Source organism: Numida meleagris, unplaced genomic scaffold, assembly GCF_002078875.1.
Source record: "Numida meleagris isolate 19003 breed g44 Domestic line unplaced genomic scaffold, NumMel1.0 unplaced_Scaffold252, whole genome shotgun sequence".
Classification (NCBI taxonomy): domain Eukaryota; kingdom Metazoa; phylum Chordata; class Aves; order Galliformes; family Numididae; genus Numida; species Numida meleagris.
The window spans coordinates 170691-192911 of NW_018364327.1; the positions used below are offsets into that span (position 1 = coordinate 170691).

Consider the following 22221-nt stretch of genomic DNA (forward strand, 5'->3'; position numbering starts at 1 on the left):
CTCTAACTTCTAACTGGCCTGCTTTGAAACAGCATTGTTTGCATCTGACTGCTCTGCTGTCCCATAGACTTCTGTCTCTTTGCTCACTGATCACAAGCAGAGGCTTACATACAGACTGCATGCTGACGTTATAATAGAGCTGCTTTACTTGGGACTCGGGGTTTCCAAATGCAATTAAGTTGTAGATGGGAACTGAAATAGCTTTGACCTGTGCTATTCTCTTGATGTATGCTTTAACTAGTAAGGCTTAGGCCAATTTGGTAAGTGTTAAATTGAGATTTAAGAGTAACGCTTCACCAAACCTTTTAACTGTAAGCTCTTAGAATATCACATAATTATCACTGATTAAATGGAGAGTGCAGGGCAACTATCATTGTTATTTATAAATCATATGTTCATAGATGCGCTTAAAAATTTACACATCTGAAATAACGGGCCTTGTTTGAAACACCAAATAATAGTTCGCAGTTCAGTATAAGGTTAATTAAAAATGCTGATGTGTATTTCATTATCACATAAGTGGCAAGTAGCTGGTTGAGATGAGTTCCGTGAGAACTCTGAACAAATGATTACTAAAATAATACATCTGATAGAGAGAAATTGATATGATCTGCCTTCAACAAGTAAATCATAGTTTCTCTAGACTTCAGTGGGTATGCTCAGCATTGTTAACATAATGTATTTGCTGTACTTAAGTAACTAGTAGGTCCTCAGGGCGTTGTTTTCTTCTGCTTATGTACTCAAAGCAATGACCAGAGCTTCCAGTGGCTGGCTGTCTTGGCTAGAAGGATATTAGTGATATCTAGGTAGAGCTCAAACCTGTAGTTTACAGTGAGTAAATTCTTTGGAAGTAGCTATTCATTATTCATTAAGTCCATGCAAATGGTGCTAATCATGTGGAGATAGCTTGTCAGTATTTTTATGAAGTGTTTTTGGCACGTCATTTGGAGGTTTTGGTGCCCTTACCAAAGCAGGTTTGAAATCCTTGAGCAATCATCTGAAAAGAGCTGTGATAGAACAACTGCGATCCCTTTTCTGTTCAAGTTCGGCACCTTATAACTTGGCTGTACACACTTGTCGGTATTGGATGTCAGGCTGTGTTGTAATAAAACAAATGCTAGAGAGGGTTATTTTCCCTTCACTCCAGTGATGACTAATTAGCTATTTGAGCTGTATAAATTACAGTCAATCAGCTTTTGCTAATAACCCCTTTTCCCCTTTTTTACCTTAGAGCATTTCATCCTCAAGGCAGCCATCCTGACATGGTAGAAACTTTTACATGCAACTAATTGAAATCCTAACAGAATAGTGAATGCGATTTCAAGCTAGGACATGAAATTAAGAAATAAGAGCAGATGGCCTCTTCAGAAAAATAGATTGAAGAGAATAGATGCTTCTGGCCGGCTATGTAGTTAATCCCTTGCTTCTTGTCAAGGGGTACTGCCAATAGAATTATTATGTAAGGGGTAAAATGGAAGCTATACGAAACTAATGGGAAAAAAAGCTTTTTCTGCCTCTGCTCTTACTAAGAATTGTGTTCATATTTTTGAGCTATAGTAAGTAGGAATAATAACCTGTTTAGGTGTTTAGCTTCAGAAATGGATGCTATCATAAAAATTAATTCTGAGAATGTAGTTTTGTTTACATCTATATCCAGTGGATTTTCAGTCTAACACTTCGGTTATTTTTCTTCTCTGAAACACTGACTGTTAAGTATTTAAACCCTCATGTCAGGAATCTGGCGGAAATGTTTGCGATGACTTCTGTTGATGCCTTGATGAGAAATTAAACTTTCCTTGGTTAAATGTTCTTTCCAGTTTTTTTGTTAATGGGCAGTCTGATCCTATTCAGTTTAAGAGCCTTTATTTTTAGCTTTATATTAAGCAGCACATACAAGCGTTATAGTTAGAAAAACAATAACTAAATCAGCTGTTCCTGCACTTGTTCTAAAATACTGTCAGTGAATTAAGGTAAGTGAGGTGTGAAACTTACACACATTAATGTATTGATCATGCTATCTCAATACAAGGACCATTATTTACAGATGCTTTTGTGAGACAATAAATACACATTATGATTTTTTTGGTCTTTTGTTTTCAAATGTGTTCTTACACTGTTACAGAAGGGAAACAGAACAGTTTAACATAACATACTGAGTTTCTTCTCAGCTAACCTTCATCCTCTACAAGGCCACACCTTGCATTTCTTGAATAGAAGCACTTGGTTTTGGCAGCTCTTTTTTCCCCTCTCATTTAGAAAATACCTTACTTTTTTTTTTTGAAAATGAGAGCATCAGAATTTTCCTTTCTAGTTCTGAAGAAATGTAAATGTAATTGAATCACCAAGTAATGATGCCTCAGGTTCTTGGTGTTTGTGCTTTCCATATTGTTTCTTGGCAGACAGAAGTGATAGAACAGGAACTTGAATCTGTGGGTTTATGTAGGCAGGGCAGGTAGGTGGCTGTGGTCAGTTGTAGCTTTGGCATTTTCTGGCATTACTCACTCCTTGAAATCTCAAGCCAGTATGACCAGTTCAGCTTTGGTTTTGTCTCACCTTGAATGTCGGTGTACTTGACACATGAATCATCCCACTAAATTTCAGTGTGTTGCTTGCTTTGTGTTCCAACAATGGAAATTACAACCATAAGGGTAAAATCATCAACAGGAAAACTGTTTTCTGTAGAAGGCAAGATTTACCATTTAGCCAAATTGAAGTGAAAGTAGTAACATTTCTGAAATAAATCACATGGCTATATAAGATAATGTGGTTTCTGAAACAGTGGTGAAACTGAGGCATCACACTTAACACTTATATTTTTAAGAGATATGAAGCCATATTTTAGAGCTGTTTCCTGTGGCACATACAACCAACCATAAATCCACTAAAACTATAGTATTTTAAAATTTCACAAAGTATATGTCAATTTACTTCAGCTGAAGTATAGAGCCTTGTACTTGACCTTGCTGAACTTAAGAGTCACAGAATCATAAAGGTTGGAAAAGACCTCTAAGATCATCTAGTCCAGCCATCCACCTACCACCAATATTGCCCACTAAACCATGTCTGGAAGTATTACATCTATCCTTTCCTTAAATGCCTCCAGAGATGGTGACTCCACCACTTCCTTGGGCAGCCTGTTCTGATGCCTAGCCACTCTTTTTGCCACTCTTTTTGAGAAGAAATTTTTCCTAATATCCAATCTCAACATCCTCTGGTGCAACTTGAGACCATTCTCTATTGTCCTATTGCTGTTACCTGGGAGAAGAGGCTGACCTCCACCTCATCACAACCTCCTTTCAGGGAGTTGCAGAGAGCAGTGAGGTCTCCCTTGAGCATCCCCTTCTCCAGACTGAATAGTCCCAGTTCCCTCAGCCATTCCTCATAAGACTTGTGCTCCAGACCCTTCAGGAGCTGTGTAGCCCTTCTCTGGACCCTATTCAGGGCCTTGATGTCTTTTTCAAAGAGGGGGGCCGAAAGCAGTACTCAAGGCATGGCCTCACCAGAGCTGAGTACAGGGGAACTGTAACCTCACTACTTCTGCTTGCTACATTGTTTCTGATACAAGCCAACTTGCCCTAGGCTGCCTTGGCTGCCTGGATGCACTGCTAGTTTATGTTCAGCTGAGCCTTGACCAATCCTGCTAAGGCTTTTCATTTGCATGGCTTTTTAGCTGCTCTGCACCAAGCCTGTAGCATTACATCTTGTTATTGTTTTGTTGAAGCTCATACAGTTGGCCTCTGCCCATCAATCAAAGCCTGTCCACATCCCTCTGTAGGGCCTTCCTACCCTCAGGCGCATCAACGCTTCCCACCCCACTTGGTATCATATGCAAACTTACTGAAGGTGCACTCAATACACTCATCCAAATTGTCAGTAAAGATATTTAACAGGACAGGCTCCATTACTGACCCTGGTGAACACAGCTCCTCATCAGCTCATTCACTGTCCCTCTCTGGGCCTGGTCATCCACTCAGTTCTTTAGCCAGCAGAGAGTGTACCTGTCCAAGCCACAGGCTGCCAGCTTCTCCAGAATACTGTGGGAGACAGTGGCAAAGACTTTGCTGAAGTCTGTGTAGGCTACTTCAACAGCCTTTCTCTCCACCACCAGGTGGGTCACCTGGTTGTAGAAGGAGATAAGGCTGTTTGGGCTGGACCTGTCTTTCGTGAACCCAAGCTGATTGGGCCTGATCTCCGGATTGTACTGCATATGCCGTGTTATCTCACTCAAGATGATCTGTAACTTCATGAGATCTATGCAAGCCCAACTCTCAAGCCATTCCCCTCTGCGTGGCATCTCTTCCCTCTAGTGTGTCAACTGTACCACGCTGTTTGGTGTTGTTAGCAAACTTGCTGAGGGAGCACTCAGTCCTATTGCCATGCTTTTGAGAAATAAGTAATGCCACTCCCAGTACAGACCTCAGTGGAATGCCACTTGTCACTAGACTCCACAACAATTTGATTGCAACCATCCAACTAATCACATAATTATAGGAATTGGAAGGGACCTCTGGAGATCATCAGGTCCAGCTTCTCTGCTAAAGCAGGCTCTGTGCAGCAGGTCATACAGGTAGGCATGTAGGCTGGTCTTGATAACCTCCAGGGAAGGAGACTCCATGACCTCTCTCAACTTGTTGACTTAGGCAACTTGTTCCAGTGCTGTCACCCTCAGAGTGAAGAAGTTCTTCCTTGTGTTTGTATGGAACTTCCTGTGTTCCCATTTTTGCCTGTTGCTCCTTGTTCTGCCACTGCACACCACTGAAAAGAGCCTGGCCCCATCCTTTTGCTTCCCACTCATCACAAAAGGTGATGAGAGCCCCTCTCAGTCTTCTCAGAACATCAGCAACTAGTGCAGGTTTCTCAGCATATAGTCCAGTTGGGTTTTAAACATCTCTAAATTAGGAGTTTTATCAGATTGTTTTCAAGTACTTCGTGTATAATACCAAGCAGACTTTGTGTGGTATCTCTCTCTCTCTTTTGTAATCAGTAGCCCAGTATGAAACACTCTATTGTAAATGTGGTTATAGCAGTGCTGAGTTAAAAGGGAAGGATCACCTCCCTAAAACTGTTGGCACTGCTGTTCTAGTGCTGCCTAGGATGATGGTGGCCTTTGCAAGTGCACGTTCAGCTCATTCAGTAGATTCCCATGTCAGTTGTTCTGCAAACCTGCTTTCTGTATGATTGATTGCCATTTTGTCATGGTGCATGGAACTCTTCCTCCTTGGATATGGGATCTGTGCTTCCCTTTGAATTTAATGAGGTTCTTGTCTGCCTGTCAAGGTACATCTTAATGGCATCAGAGCTCTGGTATTTAAATCACATTTCCCAGTTTTTAATTATGGTAATAATATTTCTGTTTTCTAACTTGCTGAAGTTTCGCTTTGTTCCATCATCCAAGTTATTGAAGATGTTAAATGATATTGACTCCCATAATCCATCAGTACTGATTAGAATTTATCAATAGCATATCTGGCATATTGCTGATACCTGCATGAGGTTGTACCATAGCCTTCCGTCAATTGGGATGGGGGTTGCTGGCAAAGCTCTAGAGTTTCTGAAAATGTCTTTTGAAGAAGTAAGGGAAGATGATACTTCTTGTTTATTGCTGCATAAATCTTGCTTAATGCTGGACTAACTGCTGCACAGGTATCTTTCAAGTATTAAATGTAGTTTGTTTAAATCTGTCAGCAGACTTCAGAGGTCTTTGCCAGTGCCCTAAAAAGCTTTAAATGTGGGATCAAGTAGTGCTTCTCTGTGTGCTTCAGTCTTTAGTAAACAGATGTGCTGTGGCTAAGTGGTAACTGTTTCAACATCCCAATATTTTGACTTGTGATTTATGCATATTAAAAGCTGTACATTGTGTTCAGCTTTTCAGATGAGGTCTATTTTATGCTTTCCATTCTTGTGAATGGTGTCAAAAGAATCAGTAAAAAAAGTCCATTCTATTAAAGTGCAATATATATAATGAGGAAGAAAGAATAGGGGTCCTTGATAACTCATCAAGATGGCAAGTAAAATCTTGTCCAAGGGTTATCTGATCATGTTCATGCATATAAATGGTAGAGTTGAAAAAGCTTTTTGTAAGAACTCTTAGTATAAAATAACTTCATTTTGTGTAAGCACTATGCCCTAAGTCATAAGATGATCTGTATTTCTGATCCCTTTATGAATTAAAATAGTTACCAATTTATATTTGAAATCTGCACGTGAAGTAGCTTTATATCTACTGCAAATTATCACGTTTGCACACGCTGCTTTTGGAGGGAATTAGACTAGGATGATTGTTTAAATATCGCAAGTCTTCTAAACATAAAGATTACTTAATATTAATACCTCTGTTCTTAACCATACCGTCTAGGTAGTTCAGAGGGCTTCCAGAGCTTTGCCTTTTGTCAGTCGTTATTTGTGGACAGCCTGTGCTATCATATGAAAGCATAATATATACATGTATATTTGCTGAGAGAATTGTGCAGTCTGTTGTATGGTAAATGTAGTAGATAAACACAAGGCAGCAAGGGTCACTTTTCAGAAAACTTTCACATAGAGGACAGGATCACAAAATACTTGAGGCTTTAAGAAACTTCAGAAGGTCCAATCCCCTGCTCAAGTACCAGTGTTATTTCCAGTATTTAGGAAGCAACATGAGACATTTTTGAAGCAGAGAGGGACATGGAAATCAAGTCTTTTTTTCATGATAGTACAGTATGTTCACCTTGTGTAGGGTATTAGGTATTGTTTATGTCACATGTATGAAGGCTGCTCTGAAAGTAATACCTCCTATTTTATTATGTTGGTCCGCAACATCAGAGGCAAATGTTGGTGTTATAGCAGTAGAGGTTGAACCTTCCCACCAGTATTCAGTTACATTTTGTTACTGTGTGACAGATGGCAGCAGAGGGACAGTCTGACAAAATGGTGTCTAACACAGAAGGGCGTGTGAAGCAAAGATGTGTCATTGAATTCCTTCATGCAGAAAAAAATTGCACCTGTTGATACTCACTGATGCTTGCTAAACATTTATGGAGACCGAGGAGTGGATCTTATCACATTGAAAGGTGGACTGCTTGAGAAAGACTATCCTAGCAATGATGCTGTCATACCAGCTGTGAAACAGTGAATCACCTCCACTGGTGCAGATTTTTACGAGTGTAGTATGGAGGTGAAAACGCATAGCTAGTGGTGGTGACTACGTTGCTATAGAGTTTTGTAGCTGAGAATTTGCTCTATTAAATAGTGTTACTGTGTTCTTTGTTGTAGTTTCCATGGAAATAAATAGGAGGCATTACTTTCAAAGTGATCCACATAGGGTATGTATATTTGAGTTGCCTTCAAAATTTTTTATGAAGTCATTGAACAAAGGAGTTGATATTTTTGTAGTTAGTGGATTTCTGAACTACCTATGTACAAGCATTCTTCTTTGAAGAAAATTGTCAACATTAGGTGAATCATTTAGGAAATTTTTGCAGTTTATTATATAGTTCCAATTTTATAGTTTATTATATGAGTTTATATATATATAATAAAAATATTATATATATATTATATGAGTTTATTATAGGAGTTCCAAAGCTCTACTCACAATGAGATAAATAATTTTCAGTGAAGTGGTGTGGGACTATGGGGCTGAAGCCTATGTTTACACCTTGGTTTTCTGAGCTGAGACTGAATGAACATCTGCTAATATCTTAGTTATTACTTCTCTTACAATAGTTTCAACATTAATAAGTCCGAATAAATTTTACTATACGCATTTTTGGTGTGAAGGTAATAAGTGTTCAATTAGTTTTGAATTGCATAAATAAAAAGCCTATTCAGATTTGTCATACTGGTGACTGAAATGTATTTTCAAATCTGTGCAGACAGTTGTATTCAGACTGGAAAAGAGAACTTAAAATGCCTGTGAATGCAATTTATTACCAAGATTGGTTTAAGTCCTTCAATGTGGATGTTATTAATTTGAGTATGTTGAACATTGCAGACATCATTCTAGCATGAACCACTCATTTTATTGTATATTTAAATCAGATTCATTGTCAATTGCTTTTACAACGGCAATGGCATAAGAAAGATGGTTGTTCTGAATTCACCTATTGTAATAATGTTTGTAATGTAATTTGTTAAAATAAATTTCTATGTTTCTTACACACAGTTCAGGATTGAAATATTTCATTTTGTACCAATTCCAAATTATGAACAACTGTTGAGGCTAAATTTGTGTTAAAAATCATTTTTTTTTGAAGTACTAAAATGATGACTGAAGAATATGGGTGGAATTTATGAAATAATGAATGTGGATGGGTACAATAGTAGAGCAGCTGCATTGAATATTTACAGTTTTATAGTATTTTTCATTCAAGTCTTTTGTACCCATTCAGAATGGATCTAGATGTAACCATACCACAAATACTTGTCCATTATTTTGAAGTCTGTGAGGCTATTTTCATTTTCTTGATTACTCTAGTTCTCAAATTTGCATTTGCCAGCATTTTCAGAATTGGTAACCTTAAAATGTAAATCTCCTGCAATTCGACTGTAGATTTGTTACAGTGAAAATTTTCAAATAAGAAAAATAGTATGGAATGCTGGAGAACTTCACATATGGTATAAATGTAGTCTTTTAATCCCAAGGGCTGCTTCAGAAGTAGTTAATGATGCTCTATGCTGGAACAGTTGTAGAACGTTTGAAACTGGGCAGATGATATTGTCGTTGTTCTTTCTACATTAAAGTATTCTGAAATTCTGCTGCTACTGAGAATACTCGTTTTCTCCTTGCGTAGCTTGCTTTTCTCAAAGCTTATGTGTATTCTTTAATGTAGGTCTGTATAAAAATGCAACGTAGTGAGCTGAAGTGTAGTACTATTTTTTTTACTGTTTTTTTTATTTTTTTTCCCCAACGTGAAAGAGTAAGGAATGACTGTACTGTCAGGCCATATGTCCGTCTAGATCAGTATTTTATCTGGCCAGTAGCAAAGGTTGTTTTCTTTTTTTCTTTTTTTTTTAGCTTTCACAAGATGATATTCACTGAATGATTGAGGTTGGAAGGGATCTCTGGATCCGTCTGTTCCAACCCCCTGCTCAAGCAGAGACACCCAGAGCAGGGTGCCCTGGACCATGTCCAGGCAGCTTTTAGAGATTTTTGAGGAGACTCTGCAGCCTCTCTGGGAAACCTGTGGCTGTGCTGTCATCCACACAGCTTTGTGAAGATTAAGGCAAACTTCCAGTTCACTTCCAATTGGAAGAGTAAATTGGAACTTCCAATCTACACTCGCTGTCTTATGTCCTTGCACTAGACACTACTGAAGAGAGCCTGGCTCCATCCTCTTTGCATCCTCACTTTACAAGATCACTCCCAACCTTCTTCTCGAGGCAGAACAGTTCTACCCAGTATGTCCATGTCCCTTTTGTGTTGGGGAGTCCAGAACTAGATCTGCTTAGAATATGCGATAGTATGCTGTTGTGCTGTTAGTAGCTTCCAAAACATCTTCAGCATTTTTTGCCATCACCCCTTATTTAAGAGCATTCAGAAACGATAACATTCTTAAAATATTTTGATTTTGGAAATGAATGTGAATATTATTTCTAGTGGAACTACAGTGCACTTTCATCAGCACCCTGTTTTCTGAAGACATTTCAATGTCCTAGAAGTTTAACCTTGTATTCTTCACCTACTTCTGATCTGAAGTAGGAAAATTAATGAAATAACTTTGATTTAATAAGGTGTCTAGTAAAACTCCTGAATCAGAGGAAAAGTGATATCCTTCCTTAAGGATTTCCAGACTTACTTAGCCGATTCTTGTTTCTGTTGTTTTGTAAACACTGTATTAAGTATAAATGCAAGATGCACTTGTTTACTTTCAGTTTGGCATTTTGTCTTGCATTGATTTTCAAATTGATTTATGAGAGACAAGTACACACTATCATGTCATTTTGCATTACATGCAGGTACTTAGATTGACTTAGCAGAGGGACCTGGAATTCTAGCTTGTCATTTTTCTATAGGAAGATTAATTCTATCTTGAGATTAACATGAAGCAATTCTACTTTGTCATTATCTAATGTATCTAGCAATGTTGTTTGGTGAATTAACTGAGAAGTAATCCTTGCTTAGATCTCTGCTATGATTAGATGTAAAGCAAAAAACAAACAAACAAAAAAAAACAACCAACAAAACACATGCACACAAAAAACAAAACCATGCAGTTATTTCTTCATCCAGCTAAATTCCTCTACTACTGCATTAGTTGTATCCTTGATCTGAGAGCATGGGATTTTAATATCTAGTATTAGGAAAAGCTTTAATCACATGTTCATTTACTATTTGTGATCTCAGAGATGTCATTATTTCATATAGCTAAGCAGCAGTGAATGTAATCTAAGGATTAAGAAAAAGCAAATCTTCCTGTCCATTTGACCTTGGAAATCTGATTGGATTTACTATGTGATCTGGCATGATTTTTCCCTAATTATCTAGAGCTTCATGTACGTGGATGATATATAGCAAGTGACTTGTGCAAATCTGATTCGATGCTTAATTCTAATGCTTAATTTTATTTCGTATTCATCTTAGTTTTGAGTGTAATGAAATCAGAAGAAAAATGAAAATCTGTGGTAAATTTTTTTGCTCTTACTTTTATCAGTAGTTCAGTGAACATCCAAGAAGTTTTAGGTTGGTTTGATTAATTTGAAAATAATGAGTAAATTCTTGTTTTCTAAAGCTATGTCAGTGCACTTTATGGCTGCTGAGAAGAAAAAGAATTCATTTGAATTTGAAGAAAAGTAGGGGAAAATGTAATCCATTTTGCTAACAGTTGATTGTCCATCTCATGAGTTTCAGTAGCTTCTTCAATCAAATGGAAGCTTTTTTGAGCAGTGGGAATTAGAGTAAATATGGGAATAACTGTTCTTAACGTAGTCAATAAAGGTATATAGCTTGTTGGAGATACTAAAACAGCTCTTCAGACGAATTTTTTTCAAAACTTATTGGTCGCCTTATGTTGAGTGATTATTAGTGCAAGAAGATGCTGTTTCTATGACCTTTTAAATCTTATTGTCTTAAGTAAATAAAAATCATGAGTAAATATTGCGTTGAGGTTGCCATCAACAAGTTCTTCTAATACCAAACTCAAATGATTGTGTGAGCTAAGATATAGGAATTGTGAGTAACATTCTACTGAGCTTTGAAGGAATTTATGCAGTTGGTCACCTGTGGAATGTTACTGAGACATTTTTAGGACCTCACTCGGAGCACTTAAACGCTTCTAAGTCTGAGACCTCCGAATGTTCCTGAAACGTCTCATTGAATTGTGTCACAGTTATTAGTGTTTTCCATGAATATCCTTTAACAAGGATTAGTTTGCAACTTCACAGTTTCAATTTAGAATTTCCTAGATCTCTAAATGAAAATTGTTCTGGTGGGCAGGGTAGGATTGCAGTATGTACCATGCTGTAATGTGTTCTCTGCAGGAGAAGATGAATTTCTAGTCTTATCTACCCATTGATAAAAACATGATGAACTTCTGAATTTGAATCTTAAAGGAACTTGTACTCTGTGAGCTTAGATTACTGTAAAAAGATGACTTCACTTTATCAGTAATTATAGCTACTGAAAATGTCTAAAGATGATTTTGTATCTGTCTAACTACTGGGAGTCTTGTGTGCACTGATCTGGTTCAGAATGGAACTAATGCACTGTCTTGTAGCGTTTGGATCTTGAATGCAGTCAAATTGTGTTATTCTGCTTTTCTAAACAACTTATCGTCCTAATATTAAATTTTATTATAGTTGTATTCGCTTCAGTCATAAGAGTAGATCTCTTTTTATTACAATTTTACTATTTGGTAAATGGTATAAAATCTTGCTAAAGATCTTCATTCTTCTGATTGCGTAGTTCTGAGCTTTGAGTATTTATACTTAGCGTGTACAAACTGTAGTGCTAAAAATCCATGTCATAGTTTGTTTTGCACTCTTGAAACATAAACCTTTGAGTGTCTGATCTTGTTATCCAAAAGAATCAGAGCTTTACCCTCGTTGTCCTTGTTATATGAGGAAGCGGAGGTGTTGGAACTAGTTCATTTATATTTCAGAGTACTGCAGTAGTACTGCACTTCAGGACTGGATGAATTCAGAGATTCAGAATTCTTAACACGTCATTCACCTGCTTTCTATGAGTGGGAACATCATGCTCTCTAAAATTTGAGTCTCAATTTCATCTGGAAATGAATTTCAATTTAACTTTCCATAAACCCACATAAATTCCATTGTTGCTGAGATTCAGCTGTTGAAATACTTTTCAGTTGTCACCGTGTGGCAGGGCTGTGTACTGAGATTCAGAGTTTTTTTTGAGTGTGTTGCAGTATAAGGAACACTAGAGGAACATTGCTTTACAGAATATGGATCTTCCCAAATGTGTACACTGTTAGAATTTGTATGATTAAATTTTCTAGGGATTTGCCGAGAAGATTTGAAAGTATAGCTGGGGAGAACTCTTCTTTCAGAAGCCTTCAGGTTAAGTGAACTAGAGAACCACAAGACTTAGGAAGAGCAGCTGTGAGGGAACTGGAGTTGTTTAGTCTGCAGAAGAGGAGGCCTGAGTTTCTTCTCATCTCGTTACTTTTAAATCTCATTCCTAATTGTCATCTTGGGTCGTGCCTGGAGATATCAGATTAGTGCTATTCCAATGTGCTTTAGTTGCAATTCTGAAATTTTGAGAACCTGAATTGGTGCTTGTGCAGTAGGCAACCACCATTACAACTGTATACTTTATATAGCTTTATATACAACTGTATACATTATGACATGTAATAAATATTAAACTACACAATAAATTTTTGAATTTAAAAAGTAAAGTATCTAAGACAAAATGGTTTTTTCCTTGCTTGAGCCGTATGATACATAAGCGTATCCTAAATATTAAATTAAAAAAATTATTTTAAACACGTGCAGTGATAATTTAAGATACTGATCTGAACATAAATGTTAAAAACACTGTAAATGAAAAACATTATTTACTCACACAATGGGTATTATATATAATAGTGTCATGCTATACAGTATTATTTCTGAAGTTATTATTTTTAATTTATATTGACTTTGAAGGTTCTGAGCTATGAAACAGCAGTATTAAACTAAGAAAATAACAAGCATTTTTCTTTCAACAGAAATTGAAAAATACCAGAAAGGAGAAGGAAAGGAGGAAGAAAAATATATTGATGTGGTCATCAATAAAAATATGAAGTTGGGACAGAAAGTTTTGATTCCAGTAAAGCAATTCCCTAAGGTAAGTGTAATTTTCATTATCATAGAATCATAGAATTAGCTAGGTTGGAAAAGACCTACAAGATCATCCAGTCCAACCATCCACCTACCACCAATAACCCCACTAAACCGTGTCTCTCAACACTACATCTAAATGTTTCTTGAACACCTCCAGGGTCGGTGGCTCAACCACCTCCCGGCACAGCCCATTCCTGTGCCTGACCACTCTTTCAGAAAAGAAGTACTTCCTACATCTAGCCTGAATCTCCCCTGGCGCAACTTGAAGCCATTCCCCCTTGTCCTGTCACTAGTTACAAGAGAGAAGAGGCCGACCCCCAGCTCACTACAACCTCCCTTCAGGTAGTTATAGAGAGCGATAAGGTCTCCCCTGAGCCTCCTCTTCTCCAGACTGAACAATCCCAGCTTCCTCAGCAGCTCCTCATAAGGCCTGTGCTCCAGACCCCTCACCAGCTTCGTCGCCCTCCTCTGAACATGCTCCAGGGCCTCAATGTCTTAATTATCTATAACCAAATGCTTATAAAAAGATATTGGTGGTATATCTTAAGGGAATGACTTACATTTATGGTAGTGTTAACCATCCAGCCAATACTGTCCTCTAGTCTGTTCTATGGGAATTCTAAGGTAGGATTGTTTCCTGGAATAAATGCGCAGAAGGATGTTGCTAAGCACACAAAAAACATGTTGAAAACAAATTGTAAATCATATCTTCAGAATAATGGAATCCTTTTTGGAATAAAAAAAAAATAATTACATTTAAATTAATGCTGATTCTGGGCTTAGAAACACACTTTATTTTACACAAAAAATACAGCTTAAAATGCACTGCCAAAGGAACTCACTGTGTGAATTTCTTTTTTTCTCGTCTTCAGATTCAGACAGTGTTAGTCTTGACCTGAGTGTCTGCACACTCTGAAATTAGGCAGTGTATTCTAGGGGAAATACAAACTATTTTGTTGATATTTTTGAATTCCTAATATTTCTCTACGATCACATGTTTGAACACTGCTGTGTGGAAGCATTTTAGACATTCAGTGTTCTGTGGAGCTTGATTCTTTTGTCTCCAAAAATGTAAATACTAATGTTTAAAAAAGAACACAGCAAACACAGAAAATGGTTAGAATTTGCCAGGCTGGATGGGGACCTGGGCAACCTGATCTAATGCCTGATTTAGTGGTTAGCAATCCTGCCCATAGCAGGAAGGTTGGAACTACACGATTTTTAGATCCCTTCCAGCCCAAGCCGTCCTATCATTCTATGATCCTGTAATTTCTTACTTCCTTGAGATACCTTTCATTGGAAATTTCAAGGCTGCTTCTGTTTCTGCTCATATCTTCATTCCTTTCCTCCATTTTTGCCTGGAAGACTTCTTTCTAAATAGTTTTCTTTGCACTGTCAATGTTTTTCTTGTAGACTTGCAGGGGTTTCAACTCTGAACAAAGTTTATTGAAATATTGCTTCAGTGAATTTGTATGCTTGCATATGCTTTACATGTGGGCACCTTTTTGGAATTCTGACATAGAATTCCATGTTTATCTAATGATTAGGAAGACTTATAAATACTACATAAAGAATTGCAAAGGGAAGGTAACAAATAGTGGAAGCTACATGAATGGTATTTCTAATCAAGATGTTTTTCTTCATTTAAATGTTGAGGTGTGTAGGGAGTTGAGTTTGAAAGGAGAGAAAGCAAGAGTGACATGAAGAGGAGAAGTGCCTTTTGAAAGATTCTTTATTGTCAACTTTCCTTAAGGATCTAAATACTGAAATTCTTGTTTAGAATAGCTGCTGGGAAAGCCCACACTGTCTTTTGAAAGGACAGGGATGCTCTGTTGTGTGCTGGTAGTAAATCTGGTCCGTGGACTTTTTATTGGCTGTCTGAGCTGGAGTCAAGCCTCGTCTGCGCTATGGAAAGAAACCTGAATTTATATCCAAAAGATAGGGCTTTATAATCCTGTGCTTCTCTGTTTAGAGGCACAGAGTACAAGGGACAGTACAGCTGCTGTGCAGAACAAACTTCCCATGTGAGTTTGTATGTCTCCACTTCATCTGCAGAATGGAGAATACTGGCAACTCCTCTCAGACAAATCTCTTCTACTGAAGGGAATAAAGCTGTGTTTTCTAGTTGAAGAGTGTTTTCCCTCCCTAATGGATAGGAAGACACTCAATATTTCTTTTAGAAAGTTCAGTTTTATTACATATAAATGGATAATTCTGTAAAAGCTTGCTCATTACAGATTAAATATTGTGAAAAGGAATTAAATTACTCATTGTGTGGGAGTAGTCTGGGAGGTGGGCATGAATTCAGGCTTGTCACAGGCACTCTTGGTCTTCTCTGAGAGAGACCCAAAACACAAACAGTTGCTGTAATTGTGTGCCATCTTGTTTACTAGAATTAGGCTTACTGCTTTATTTTGGAACTGTAATTTAAATACTTTGTACAAGGTGGCATAGCTTCAACATGACAAACTGAGAGCCTTTTTTTGATGTACTGTTGTCTGCAGTGAATGACTAGCTTTGACTGCCTTGAAGGTGAGGGGAGAAAGACTTTTTGCATTGTAATGTTTGCTCTAAGTACTCGTTCTATTCCTGTTAGATACGTTCAGAGGAGGGTTGAATTAGGAATGCTTTATCAGGTCTGCCGGGGTAGATATGAAGTGATTCCAGACACTTTGGTGAGCTTTTCTTTGAAAGCATTTATTATATATTCAGGTGGTGCAGAATTTAAGCAGAAGACATAATGTGGTTCTTAAAAAGCCTGAAATGATGCTTTATGCCTCTAGGCCGTGCTTTTCTGTGCTTGTGTGTGGTTTGCCAGACCATTTTGCCTGCAAGAGGTGTTAGAATTAATGCAAATATGTCATTTGAAGAGGATGCCAAATTGATAGTACCTCACAAAAATGGCTGAAGGTTGATTCTGATTTGTGAGTAATTTTCTCCTTTCTGCTGATCAGTCTTAGTGACAAATGCTTCAGAAACATGGAATGTAAGGCAGATAAATATGGATGACAGCTGTATAAAAAGCTCTTCTGCGTGTAAATAATGAATCTAGAGCTGTTCTCTTCACAGTTTTTCTTCTCTATATATGCCAACAGTCCATGCTAAAGCTGTCAGTTAGTGTACAAATCCTGGACAAGGATACCTCTAGTATTTCAGATGTAGTCTCTTTGTTAACGAAGTGAGAATCTGGTGTTTAGAGCTGACAGAGGTACTATGATAATTGATAAATCCATCAAGCATAGGGAGTACCAGTTTGAGTTGACTCTGACAGACTTATGTATCCAGACGGTGACAAAAAAAAAGAAGCTTGTTTCAACTCTGAAATGATGCAGCTTTTTCAGCTTAAATGGGAATGGAAAAGTGGATTATTGAAGTTATTAAATCCTTAAGATGGTATAGTATCTAAAAATGTTACTAACTACAAATGATTTTGCAAGCAAAAACCATTCTACTAATGTTTGCCAGTGGAATCTGTTAAGTCATGATGTCTGTGCTGTTTAGATTCGTAGATGGGATCAATGAAATACCAATTAGTTTTTGAGTTCCGTGCACCAAATCAGCCCACCAGTGCACTATTCACCATTTAAACACCTCACTAAAGCTGACACAGTGTTAACTGAATTCTCTTTGAGTATTTCATTGTGCTTTCCCTCTTTAAAACCTCTCCAACTCTGATTCCTTGAATAAATCATAATAGCCTCAACGTAGGTCAGACAGTTCTAGCTCTGATCTGATCAACGCATCATTGTAATGACTGCTCACATTACCTGTCCTGTCAGATGTATTCTCTCAGGATCATGGCTGTGCCCTGTGCATACTCAGCCTCATTACCTCTGACTTGCCTAAAGGTGACAGGTTAACTGCAGCAGAAAGCTATTCAACTAAAGTTCAGAGCTGCTGGTTTCATTACTGAAGGGAATTTGGTAGACCTCAGGTTGAAAAGTAGTATCTCCCATTTTCTGTTGTTTGGATGTTGTTGATCTCTCTGAAAAAAAAAAAAATCTCCTTGTTCTTGGTCTTCTGCTTAGTAGTTCAACAGTTGAGTATCGATGTGGATGTGTTAAGTTTGCCTGATTTCTTATACTAGAGATAGGTCACAGAATCACAGAATTCTAGGGGTTGGAAAGGCCCTCTGGAGTCCAACCTCCCCATAAAGCAGATTCCTTACAGCAGGTTGCACAGGAAGATGCCCAGATGGGTCTTGAATATCTCTGGAGTAGGAGACGTGGTATGCTATTCCTTTTACTTCTCCTCCTGCAATTAAACCCCAGAAGAACTTAAGGACAAAATGCATGTCATACTTGGTTTTAGTGGGCAATAGTGGTAGGTGGACAGTTGGACTAGATGATCATGGAGGTCTTCTCAAACCTTGTTGATGTATGATTCCTATCTGAATCTTCACAGAAGGTGATAGAACAACCAGAACAGCCTGGTTTTGTTATTTCTATGAAATAATTTAAGATACTTGAAGGAGTTATATTCAGTTTCATCTCAAGGTTGGTTGTGCATTTGGATTATCGTCATTTGCATTCCTTGGAAACGCTCGTATCATTAAAAAATGCAGTGATTATATTACAATATGGTGACAGCGTTATTCGGTGAGACAAAACTGACAGAACTCCTCTGTAGGCCGCAGGTCCCATCAAGTCTTTTCAAAATCTGATTGTATACAGTCTTGTTAGGAGTAATTCAGGTTGGTCTAGCTTGGTGGATTCCTTTGAAAGTTTTGAATTGCTGAGATACAGGAATTAATCTGAGATATTTAGGTTAGGCTTTTATATGTTCTGATAATAATGTCTGCAGTCCTATTCTGAGATATGTATGACAAGCAAGGATAAGTGGGAAAGTTAGGATTTTATGCAGCCTCAACGGAAAACGGCCAACTTCTTAAGGTAGAATTCCATTCCTGATTGCTACCTATACGTTGGAGTTTGCATGGATGCTGGATGCCTAGCTTGCAGTCAGTTTAGTGCGATCTTGTGAGGTTAGGCATTGGAGTTTAGGGTGATTTAATATATTTTGTTATTTCATCAGTTGAATATCCTTGACTCCAGGTCAAGTGTGAAAAACCCTATAACTTCTGTTGGATGTCATGCTTGAAAAGTGAATCTTTAAACTTGCACAGACATAAAGGCAGCAATAAAGAGAGCTGGCAATGGAAGATCATGATGTGGCTGTAAGAGAGTGAAGGGGCTCTAAATCTGTCCTACTGCTTGTATGAAATTCCTGAACTTCTGAAAAATTTCATGGCTTACATATGTACAGATGAGGCAGGAGGGTATTATCCCCCCAAGCACACACATATCTGATAAATGTGCATTGTGAAATAGCCTGTAATCTCAGAAATCTGGTTTTGTTGTGCCAGCTTAGTAAACTCAAGTGTTCTGAGAAATAGCTTTAATGGATGATAAATGGAATGATGATGATTTTCCATGGAATCTATCAAAACTGCAGGAATAATTATTTCCGTCTTTTGACAAGCTACTATTTCAAAAACTACTTACAGAACTATATTTAAATACTGAGTATCTCTCAAAAGTTCTTAAGAAATAATCTGCATTGTTTCTGCATTGATGAATGTCAGTGGGTGCCATTTTTTCCACATGGAGGAATTCAGTTCCATGCTTTTGCTTCATATGCATTTCTATGTCAAGAGGAATTTAATCAGACTGCCCCTCTGCTGCCATCTGTCACATGGCAACAAAACTTAATATTGAAATATATCAACCTCTGATGCCATTTCACCATCATCTACTTCTGAAATTCTGATCCAACATAATGAAATAGGAGGTATTACTTTCAGAGCAGCTCTGTTAATTATGTGACTATTTAGAATATGCACTTTTATAATAAATTTTTGGGACAGAACTCTTTCAGTAGGAATGAGAAATAGAAAAAATAAAAGTATATAACCTGAAGTGACATGAAGGAACAAGCCTTAGATTTAACACTAGAGAACTGTTGAATAACTTTGCTGTAATCAACCAAGTTTCAAGTTGGATAGATGTTTCAAGATCTATTACTGTTCTGAGAGCTGTGCAGAGGAGAATGCAGTTTGGTACAACATGAATGATTGAAGCACTTACCTTCCTATAGAAACCATATTCTCTTGAAATGAGGAAGGAAAATTTTGAACTCTTTCTGATTCCAGGTCATTGTAAGGGAAAGTGTACTGAATCATAACTTAAAAAAATTTTTCTCCTAGTGAATCTATCACATGCGAACTATTGCAGAAAACTTATATGCCAAGAAAACTTTCTATAGCTTTGGCATTGGTTTGCTAGAGCTTTACAGCAAAGCATTTGGTCTGATATTTGTACTTTCACTAAGTATTTTAAGCTGGATGAACTAGTCTCAGCAGACTTGTCTTAATGGGGATAAACGAGGATTACTTCTTCTATTATGTCCCACTTCCTGTAATATATATACTTGAACATGCTGCAGCATTGGCATTAATTCCTTTTTTTCCTGAAATTCATACAGAAGATTAAATGTTCAGAAAGCAAATGTCTCATTTGTATTTGTGATTTTTGTAGAAGTGTTTTTTTTTCCCACAACTGTTTTCAGGAAATAGCTTCAAGCATTGCTTTGGTAAGGAAATACGTATCTAGGTGGCTGTTAAAGACATATTTTGATGTGATGATTCTGAAGGAAGAGCTAAGCAATGATGTCCTTAATCTGCAAAAATACTTAAAATGAGGAATTAGGAATATCTAGAAAGAAAACAATCTTCAAGGAATGAGAAACCTTACTAACTTCTATCTATTAGTGTAAAATCTTCTTACTAGGAAAAAAAAAATACTGGAGATTCTTTTGTTACACTATTTAAAGGTAATGTCCCTGTGCAAGGGAAACAAATTCATGCTTTCAGTATAGTTAACCTATATTTTTGGGCTTGTGGACATCAACAGCCAACAGACAGAATCTCTTACCTAAGGAATTAGACGAGTCTGTGTTGCATTTATTAGTACTGATGTTGAGACTTCAGAGGGTACCATTTATCCACTCACTACTGGAGAGTGTCTTTTGGCATTAACTTGACAATATCTAGTGTCTTCTCCAGTCCCTTCTTCCTGAGTCTGTTACTCTCAATCTTGGTACTCTTTTTACTAACATGTCTCAACTTTTTGCTATTATCTGGTTTCCCAAGGTACTGTATCTGGCATAGCTTTCTGAGCTATTCTGGAAGCAGTTCAGAGATGAAGGCTTTACCCTCAGGTTTATATACTATAATCCATGTTAAGATCCTAATTCATACCTAAGATCCTGGAAGCTGTTTGAATGTATAGATATCTCTTGTTTTAACATAGGTTTATCCACACTGCAGAATAACATTCATGGCTGACACTTGTTAATAGTGGAAAGTAGTGTTGACTGTTTTAATACAAAGTTGAGCTGAAACTAGCTAACTTGAGTGCAATTTGGACTAATAGTGTGCAATTTAGATATGATCGTGCTGCACTGAGAAGTCAATGAAGAGAAGAATCTGGCAGCTTGGATTTTGAGCCAGAGATAACAAGCGACTGGTCTGATCTTACTTGTCCACAGCTGCACAAATACCTTGTTTTTACTATTCATTGCCTAATTCAGAGAGTTTTTGAGCTTGAGTTCAATACCAGATCAGAATTTGCTTTTTTTGTGTGTTCAGAAGGACAAAAGAACTTCAGGAATGTGAGGCATGGGAGGAAGCAGCTGTGAACATTGTATGTGAGGAACTTCTGTAAGAACTAGCTTGCATTTGCCAGGCTTACTTCGTTATGTTCCACCAGCAACTAGGCTGGATTTGTTAATTTTGTGATGAAAATTTGTCCTACCGTGTTGCAGTATTTTACCTTAGGTTCCAGTCCCAGTTGTTGATTACTGAGGATAATAATACACTCTGTATAGTGAAGATGATCTAGTAGTTATCTTTTTGAGCATTTCAGTATCTTAGTGAGATTTTATGCAAAGCTTTTTCTGAACAGATACTTCCTGCTTAATGTTCATCAGTTCAAGAAATCCTGTACCCGTTCAAAGTGACTTTTCTCTACTGAAAGATTTTATCCAATCGCAAATGGGTTCTATTTACGGAAAGTCTGTCCTTTCCTAGCTTTCTTATGTGGGAGTAAAAAGACTATGTAGTAAGCCATTTCTAGAAACTCCTAGTGATGTCTAGCTATATCTAAAGGTACCATACCTTCAAATCAGCAGAATTTCAGTCTTGCAGCACAGATTTCTCATGCTTCAAAGGTGTCAAGTCTAACATTTGGAGCCTGAGTGCACAGAAAAGATTAGATCAGTGGTTCTCAGGATACAGGTAATATATTTCATGTTTATTAAATGTGATGTCTAGAATGTCATCTGTGTAGCTACTTGTATATTGACCGTACTAGAGGTTTTCTTGTATTTGCAGAAAATACATTGATCAAAGATATTAGTTTTCTAGGTCAAGGAAGCGCTGGATACACATGATATACACACACACACACATGCTATTTGGTACTAAACAGCAGGAGTGAACAGCTCTACTTCCTAGCACAAAATTCTTCTCAGAGCTCCAGAGCCTTCTAGTTATTTTCTTTTTTTCTGAAGATGACACCTGAAAGTAGAACTCATTTCTGTTGTTAGAAGCGTGCACTTCTATTTGTATGTTAGGATTTTTAGTTTTTAATGGTCCAGTAGTTTGTTTCAATTAAATGCTCAGCACTGTGTACTGAATAGTTAAATACTAAATTACTTATTCCTAAATTGTGATAATTTTTGAGTAAAACTCCATCTGAAAACATAGTAAAATAGATTAAAAGTTGCCTAATACCAGACTGCAGCTAATCAATGTTTAGAAATATTTCTAACATAGTCTACTGTAAATGGAAAAATCTTTTAAAAATGTATGTAGTACTTGTTTTCCTAATTTACAAGACTATTTTACTGAAAACATGAGTAACCTGAAATGTTGTAAAGTTGTAGTATTCC

At 37.3% G+C, this 22221-nt stretch overlaps 1 protein-coding gene across 4 annotated transcripts in view; it reads left to right on the plus strand.

The window, feature by feature from the left end:
• Nucleotides 1–22221, plus strand: part of KHDRBS3 (KH RNA binding domain containing, signal transduction associated 3) — a 79909-nt gene that overhangs the window by 10274 nt on the left and 47414 nt on the right. For all 4 annotated transcript variants that reach the window (XR_002433929.1, XM_021382604.1, XM_021382603.1 and 1 more), the window contains exon 2: nucleotides 13155–13273. Coding sequence is in view for 3 of the 4 variants with exons in the window: in XM_021382604.1 (XP_021238279.1) it covers nucleotides 13155–13273 (119 nt within the window). In the remaining variant the exon portion in view is untranslated. The remainder of the gene's footprint in view (nucleotides 1–13154; nucleotides 13274–22221) is intronic.